General features: G+C 42.8%; 1 protein-coding gene across 1 annotated transcript; it reads left to right on the forward strand.

The window, feature by feature from the left end:
• The first annotated feature begins 1,057 nt into the window (after nucleotides 1-1,057).
• On the forward strand, nucleotides 1,058-6,181 carry LOC119270546 (putative disease resistance protein At3g15700). The gene is made up of 4 exons (XM_037552551.1): nucleotides 1,058-1,400; nucleotides 1,599-1,683; nucleotides 1,767-4,821; nucleotides 5,480-6,181. The coding sequence occupies exons 1-3, from the start codon at nucleotides 1,164-1,166 to the stop codon at nucleotides 3,065-3,067; spliced, it is 1,623 nt and encodes a 540-aa protein (XP_037408448.1). The 5' UTR covers nucleotides 1,058-1,163; the 3' UTR covers nucleotides 3,068-4,821; nucleotides 5,480-6,181.
• The last annotated feature ends 2,277 nt before the right edge of the window (nucleotides 6,182-8,458 follow it).

Genomic DNA, 8,458 nt, shown 5'->3' on the forward strand with positions numbered 1-8,458 from the left:
TTTTTTTCCGAAAAAACATTAATTTCTAGAAAAAGGAAAATAAAACTTGAAATAGGAAGATTTTTTTAAATTTACAAACACTTTTTGAAAATAGGACCATTTTTAAGGCGGAGAAATGAACACGCTTTGAATTTGTGAACAGTTTTTTAAAATGGAAACTTGTTTTGAACATTAAAATCAATTTTCAAAAATGTCTTGTTAATCACGAACATTTTTTTGAATTTGTGAACATTTCAATAAAATAAATTTTTTAACGAATTTCTGTTATTTTTTAAATGAAATTTATTTTGGATATCTAGAAAAAAAATCAATTTTTTTCAAAAATGCGAACATTTTTTCAATTTTGAAACAAATTTTGAACGAAATAAAATTTTAAATTTCCAATTCTTTTTTAAACTGGGAAGAAATTTTGAAATTCTAAGATTTAGCAAAAATTACTACAAAAAACTTAATTTTGGAAAATTTATAAAATTAATGTATGGGAAAAGGAAAAAATAAATTGAAAGGGAAAAAATAAAAATAGAAAAAGAACACAGAAAAATCAGAAATAGGCAGGCCCAACATTGGGCGACCGATGGGAAGCTCCAATTATATGCCGCGCTGTGCGACAAATAAGGTTCCCCAGCTGTGTGTGCAGGATATAAATGAGTGGCTTTTCTTGGCCTTAGAGCATGCGGCCCACGTACGAAATTCTGGACAAGACTTTTTATTTTTTTAACAGATGAACCTTGAAAATTTAGTATCATCTCGGATATAAGAAAAATATTTTCGTGGTGAATGGAGGAAAAAAATTGGAAAAACACACCTTGTTTTATTAGTAGGGGTATAGATATAGATATAGATATAGATTTTGTAATCGCTGTAGTCAGCTCATTTATCTCTACCCGCAAGCACGACGAGCTGCAAATAAACATCCATGGGCCCCGTTCACTCAAAGCCCAAGTGGGGATGGTGATAATCGTGGGAAAGAAAACCACTCACTCGATCTGTTTCTCAAGAAAAGAATTACTCACTCGACCGGCCCCGTTCTCGAAAAAAAACTCGGCCGACCGTCCGACCGGCGGCCTTCCCCTAGTCGCCGTCGCTGACCCTGCCCCGGACAGGATCCACGGTCGCCGTCACCGTCACCGTCGTTCCCCAGTCCGCAAGATGCGGTGCCATCGATGGCCGCGGAGAGGAGCGCAGCACGTTCTAAGGCAACTGACGGGCTAAAAGTCAGCGTGGGGAATTTCGCCCCAAGAGGCCAAGAATCTCTCTCCGCCGGCCGGTCTCCTCCGAAATTTCCAGCGAACGCAGCAAGGCCTCTCCTCTTCAACCACCCACGGGCGCTCCGTCAGTGGCCTCTCTTTCTCATCCGAGGACGATCCGAGGTTGTGGAGGGTTCTGCTTCGAGGATCAAGGTACGGGTCGGGATCCCCTTCCCTCACTCTTTTACTTCTTGCTTGAAACTGTTCGTCAAGCTCTAGGCTTCTCTCATCCATCTTATACTTCTTCCTAGTCAACTTCAATTGGATTAAGGCCTCGCCACATATGCTGTTTATCCTCAATCAATGCGAGTCTTATAGTCGTTGGCCTGCTCGATTTCTTTTCTTGAATAGGGCTGGCCTTATTACCGAAAAAGCAACCAACCGAGACATCCAACGATAGGTGCTGGGGCGGAAGCAGCACAGTCACGCCCAAAAGGTTTAGCCAGATTGATGCGTTCGTATTTTGCACTGGGTGTATGTGACCAATATATCTGATGCGTCTCGCAATCTAACCTGCAGGTCCCACTTTTGATAGGCATAGTTCAAACTTTTGGTGTTGTTATCAATTGAAGGATAATCAGCTTGTGAACCATCACCTTGTTCACTGCCTTCTTCCACTCTTATACATGGCTGTTTCTGCACTCATTGATTTCGTTACTAGTACTGTGGCATCCCACTTATGGAACCCTGTGATTACACGTATGAGATACATAATACACAAGGAGGAAAATATTGGCAAGCTGGACAGAACTATAAGGAATCTAGAAGCCAGGAAGCAGGAAATCCAAATCCGTCTTATGAACTCCGAAAGGAAGCAAGAAACATGTAACCCTGAAGTTGCAGAATGGCTAGAGAAAGTGGCAGAAATAGAAAGTGAAGTGAATGAGATGAAACATGGGCAGAGGAAGAGAAGGGCCCAGTCTTTCAGCTATTGGTCAAATTATGAAACTGGTATGCAGGCTGCCAAGAAACTCAAGGAAGCTGAGATGTTGCATGAGAAGGGATCCTTCAAACAGGTGTCAATTGAGGTTCCACCATGTTCCGTGCAAGAAATGCCCACTGTACCTTCAACACAAGGAGCAGACTGTAACTTAAGCAGAGTCCTCCAGTACCTCAAAGATGACAGAGTTGGAATTGTAGGGGTATGGGGAATGGGAGGAGTTGGTAAGACCACTCTGCTCAGGAAAATCAACAATCACTTTTTGGGTGTGATCGAAGAAGACTATGGATACGACCTTGTTATATATGTTGTGGTGTCTAAGGCGTGTGGAATAGGGCAGCTCCAAGCAGACATCTCTGAAAAGATTGGTCTCTTCCTGAAACCAGGCTCCAGCATTGAAACACGGGCTTCAGTCATGTTAAGTTTCATAAGGCAGAAGAAGTTCTTGCTCCTGCTAGATGATTTATGGAATTATTTGGATCTAGCAGAAGCTGGTATTCCATATCCTAGTGGCCTGAATAAACAGAAGGTAGTTCTGGCAACACGGTATGAGAGTGTTTGTGCAAATATGGATGCTCACAACAGGGTTTTCCTGGAATGCTTGGACCAAGAAAAAGCTTGGAAATTGTTCAAAGAAAAAGCAACAGAAGAAACCATTAATTCAGATCCTAGGATCGAAAAGTTAGCACATGTAGTTGCAGAAGAATGTGGGGGCTTGCCCCTTGCTCTCATAACTATCGGCCGTGCAATGTCTTCAAAGAAGTCTTATCATGAATGGGCACTTGCTTTATCATTTCTGAAGAAGTCTCGCATTCATGAGATCCCAAATATGGGGAATGTTAGCCACCTATACAATAGGTTAAAGATAAGTTATGATTAGCTGCAGGATAAACAGATCAAAGAATGCTTCTTATGTTGTTCTTTGTGGCCTGAAGATTACTCAATTTGGAAAGTTGAACTCATAGACTGTTGGATGGGGATGGGTTTGATAGAGTATGATACCATGGAGGAAGGATACAACAAGGGTTACTCCATTATTGAGTACTTGAAGGATGTGTGCTTGCTGGAAACCGGCTACTTGGATGATAGTGAGGTGAGAGTACATGACATTATCCGGGACATGTCACTGTGGATATCTTCTGATTGCAGTGAAGAGCACATGAAATGGTTTGTTCAAGCCGGGGTAGGACTTTATAACATTTCTAATAGGGACATCGAAACATTTAGGTCAGGCAGAAAGATATCTCTAATGTGCAATTACATCCCCGAACTTCCTCGGGCCTTGAACTGTCCAAACCTCCAGTTTCTGTCACTACAACAGAATTTTCGGCTCAAGGTCATACCACGTTCTTTTTTAGAGAGCATATCATCTGTGACCTACTTGGATTTGTCCTGGGTTCCCATCAAGGAACTTCCAGAAGAAATTGGCATGCTGGTTGAACTCCAGTATCTCACACTGAAGCAAACACACATTAGATTATTGCCTATAGCTATTGGGCTATTAAGAAAGTTGAAGTTCTTGGACATGAGCTATATGGATTTCTTGGAGAAGATACCCTTTGGTGTTTTTACAAATCTGTCAATGCTAGAAGTTTTAAACCTATATGGTAGCAGGTATGCCGGCCGCGAAGCAGATTTTGATTCAGCAAACCACATGGATCATGATGAGTTTAGAGTCGAAGAATTATCTTGCTTAAGTCTAGGAATAACGGCAAAGAAAGTGAGTACTCTGCAGAGGCTTTTTGACGTACCTGGAGTCCACTTGAGATGCCTTGGTTTATATGAATTGAATGGAGAGAGATCTCTTACTGTCACTTTAACGGAAAGTATCTTTGTTCTGAATGTAATGGGCTGTTCTGATTTAGAGGACTTCTGCATTATGAAAAAGACAAAATGTTATGGAGACCATCTTTCGAGGCTGGAGTTCCTGACCTTTTGGGATCTTCCTCGACTTGAGAAGATTAGTATGGACCATCTTCAAAACCTTCGTGTCCTTACAGTGGGGAGAACCTATCAATTGGTAGACCTGTCCTGCATTTTAAATTTACCATATCTGGAGCATTTGAATGTGTCTTGCTGTGATAAAATGAAGCAGTTAGTTGATATACAGAATGCTATTGTCACGGAAGGAACATATGAAACTCCGATTCAGGCATTTCGGCAACTGAGAATTTTGCAATTGAATTCGTTGCAAAGCTTGAATAGCTTATGTAATTCTGAATTGGATTTTCCTTCTTTGGAATATATTGATGTGTTTGCTTGCCCGAAGATTAAGAAACTACCTTTGGGGAAAATTGGTAAACTGAAGAGGATAAGAGGGGAGCAAACATGATGGGATAATCTCGAGTGGGACGATGAAAGCAGTTCCTTGTCATTGTTGGCGTCTTTTAAGTCATCAGGAATTTGCTCGGCATCCTTTAGGCCAGAGCTAGATACCACTGTGATATCCTCCTCGCCGAAAGCTTTCTTCGCGAAGAGGCAGCCCATATTGAATTCATCAGTACGATTCACATCCTATCCACAATCAATATTTGAAACAGAGGAATTCGATGGGCATATGATGATGGAATAGTTTCACTAGTATCATTTACCAGTTCTCCTGAACATCTCGCTGAGTTTCATTAGCTGCTCAAGGTATGATTTTTTGATACTACACCATTGTTCACTGACTGATTAATCAATTCTATCAATATTAGAAATACACAGCCATGCTATTCTGTTATTTTATCTTGTACTATAACTCTAGTTTCGGTCAGTTTTTCCGATTTGACGGGTTCAGTTTGATGGTTAAAAAATAAGTTACAAAATGTAAGGTGCACCTGTTGAGTAAAGCTTACGATTAGTTGCTGAAGCGTTGGACCAAGTCAAGTGTGTTTGACCTTGTTCTAGTGTTCGGTCTTTATCCCTTTCAAAGTCGTTATGCATCTGAAGCTACCTGTACTTTTCCACAACCATTCTGAATTGCGAAGAGTGGAGCTCTGGTTTACGCCAGAAGGGAATAGATCATATGCATTAATTTTCATCATCTGACGGCTGATGGTGTACACGGTCAAACAAAATAAGTGTCTTTTTAGCATGTCAGGCTGTTAGCAAAACTGTGTGTTGTTCACCTTGTATAGCCCAGCTCTTGATTGCATACTAACACTAGACAAACTTCTGTTGCAAGCTGCCCACAGACAAGTACTAGGATAACTCCATGTAGATTGTATTAGACAAGACAGAGAAATCAATTGGCCGAGTGTTTATGTTCTAAGTAACTTCTAACACAAGTCTCGTTATGTTCCATGTGCAGATGGCAAGCTCTGTTTGACTGAATCCATCCATCGTGAATTTGTGATTTTCCATGGCCTCCTCGCCGAACCGAACAGGAGGAAGTTGGATTGGACGGCCACCGCCAGAACCTGAGAAAGCGTAGAAGGAACGAAAGATCCGCAACCGTTAGCCCGACTTGAAATCGATCAACGGACTGCTTGCCATGCATCAGGCACAAGAACAAGATGATGCTGGTGCCACCGGACTGGCTGTCTGACTCTGAAGAAACTGAAAATGATTGTGCGCCGGCGGAGATGGGAACCTGAAGGGTGTCATCGACTCAGGCTGATTCACCCACCACTTCGGGGAAGCTGGCGGCGTCGTGCAGGCCCAGTCTGGCAGTGTGCTGTGCAGCTGCCGATCCAGTATATGTTGTAACCGGACCATTTTTACCGCTTGATCATCCATTCATGTCGTTGTTCATCCTAGGACCCCAGCTTGCATGCTGAATTGTTTGCATATTACTAGTACTTAATTACTCCCACTATGCAGTAAGGGGTCATTCCATTCTGATCACACATGCCATAGGATCGGGCAGTTTTTCGGACTTTCTCTTGGTGCCGGTTCCATAGGACCAAGGAATATATTTTTTTTCCCTGTAAAAGAACAGCGACTGAAGTCTTGTTAAGCAGCATCTTAAGCTCCCTGGACTTCTCCACAACCTTGATGGAGCCGTGGTTTGTGCTGGATTTCAATAAATCATATGCTTTACTTTCACCATCTGACGATTGATGGTGAACACGGTCAAACGATAACAAAACAGTTTTACTTTTATTGTCTGTCGTGCTGTCAGCGATGGATTGGGTATGCATTGTGTGCTGGCTGTTCACCTTGCTTAAGCTGCGCACAAACAAGTCAGAGAAATTCAACTGGCAGTAGTTCTAACTTGCAAGACTACTTGATTACGTTGTTCGTCAGCCGAATTCCAGCTTGATTTTCCATGCCTCCCGATGACTGAACCGGAGGGAAGCTCGATTCGGACAACCACAGGTGGAACCTGGGAAATTGTAGATTCGATACCACACCTCAAATCAGTAGACGGATAAAGCAAAGGAATCACTTGTCATTCATCAGGCACAAGATGGCGATGGATGCGGTGCCACCCAGTGTCAACTCTGAAGACTGAAAACGATCTAGGTGTGATGGGCATCAGGTGCAAAGATGACGGTGTGCCTGCCACCGGCTGTCGACTGACTTGACCCTGAAGAAACTGAACATGAGGTGCCGGGGAAGGGGGAGACGAGAACCTGAGGGACGCCGTCGGCGTAGGATAAGCTCGGTATGTATTGTATCTGTAACCGGGATCTGCCGTGTCGCCTCTCCCGCCACAACTTGCAGCATGTTGGACCGTTGGTTGGATCGCTCGAGCCTGTCATTTTACTGCCCTCGCTATGCAGTAACGGGTCAATCCATTCTGATGTACACATGGCATAGGACCAGGCAATCTTTTGGCAGCATATATATGGCGATAGAGACTGAAAAATGTTCTTCCTTTTTTTTTCTTAAAAAAGAATGGCCACTTAGAATCAGCAAAGCCGTGCTTTTCATTCTTCTAGAAAAGTTGGAGTGAATCCACTTCCGTTAGTTTGCCCCAACGTTCGCCAATCCAAAACATGCCCTTTTTTCCAAGAACGAAGGCTTGATTCCGCCCGCTGTCATTACATCAATCAATCAATCAACAAAACTAATGGAACTGTACACATCATAACAAACGGTTGTGCTGGAGCTTTCTACCTAGTTGAGTTCACAACCACTGATGTGCCGACAACAGAGGACCCTTTTGCAATACAAAAGGAGCAGTATTTATTTGTTTAGTACTCCCTTCGTAAAAAAAATATAAGAGTGTTTTAAAAACTCCCTTCGTAAAGATATATAAATATAAGATTTCTTTACAGAGGGAGTGAAGCTCTAGCATGCTTATGGTAGATGCGAATAGGTCGCACTAGCTACTACACATCAGATGGCGAATGAATACGGTTAGTCTTGGTCATCTAAGGAGTTGAATGTTTGATTGGGGTATCGTACTAGGATAAGTCCACGTAGTCTCATCTAGACCAGTCAGAGAAATCAACTAGCAGAAGGAAAGGATAGGCGAAAGTGCAAACATGAACAAAAAGACTTTCCTCCCAGAAAAGCAACTCCTGGACAACTAGGGTTTCCACTCTCCCCATCGGCACCGCCGCTTGTACACCTCGCCTCCTGATGGCCTTTGGGCCACGGAGGTGCGGAGGACCCTAACCCCTCGTCGACAGGAAGGACCCCCCCCCCCCTTCCCCCTCTCTTGTTCTTGTTTGGTTCAATATCTCGGTTAGGGCGATATGGCGGCTACGATGCCCATATTAGGAATAATGTCTCCCAAGTTTGATCTCCATCCTGACGATGCATTTATCGTTTGTCGGAGGAAGTGTGATGGTGTGTCTCCGTTGGATATCATGAGGTTTGGTCCGTGTTGGTTTTCAATACTTCTGTTTGAATCTATTCTTCAGTCATGTGTCTACATCTTTTATCCTTCCAGTCTACATTTCTCTTCACTGGGGACGTTTGCTGTCCTGGTGTGTTGTTGCTGTGGGGCATTAGCACAATGAATTTTCAACTGTCTACTACAACAACTTTAGCTTGGCCCTGGTGAGGAAAAAGGGATGACAGCGGCATGGCTTCGGCTCACATATTCAGTATTTATAGACGTCGCTAAGTGGTTACGGATCTGGATGTAGTTTAGTTATTTATGGTGCTTCTTGTCTACGGATATGGATGCAGTTAGTTATTTCTGATGCTTCTTGTACTGCCATGACAAATGATGAATGGATCGAAACTTTCTTAGAAAAAAAGAAAGGATGAATGATATGGCAATCCAGACTAAACAGAAATATGTCCTCAAATAGAATAGCCACTTAGAATTAGCAAACTTTTTTTTGCGTGCGTGGGTAGACAACCAGGATCCAGAGCTCCCCCTGTTCCA

The sequence above is a fragment of the Triticum dicoccoides genome, chromosome 3A (assembly GCF_002162155.2).
Source record: "Triticum dicoccoides isolate Atlit2015 ecotype Zavitan chromosome 3A, WEW_v2.0, whole genome shotgun sequence".
NCBI lineage: Eukaryota > Viridiplantae > Streptophyta > Magnoliopsida > Poales > Poaceae > Triticum > Triticum dicoccoides.

Excerpts from the sequence above, each read along its gene's own strand:
- LOC119270546 (XM_037552551.1), top strand. The coding sequence starts at position 1,164 with ATGGCCGCGGAGAGGAGCGCAGCACGTTCTAAGGCAACTGACGGGCTA. Across the intron at positions 1,401-1,598 it reads GTTCTGCTTCGAGGATCAAG|GGCTGGCCTTATTACCGAAA; the intron begins GTACGGGTCGGG and ends TTTCTTGAATAG. Across the intron at positions 1,684-1,766 it reads AGCACAGTCACGCCCAAAAG|GTCCCACTTTTGATAGGCAT; the intron begins GTTTAGCCAGAT and ends TCTAACCTGCAG.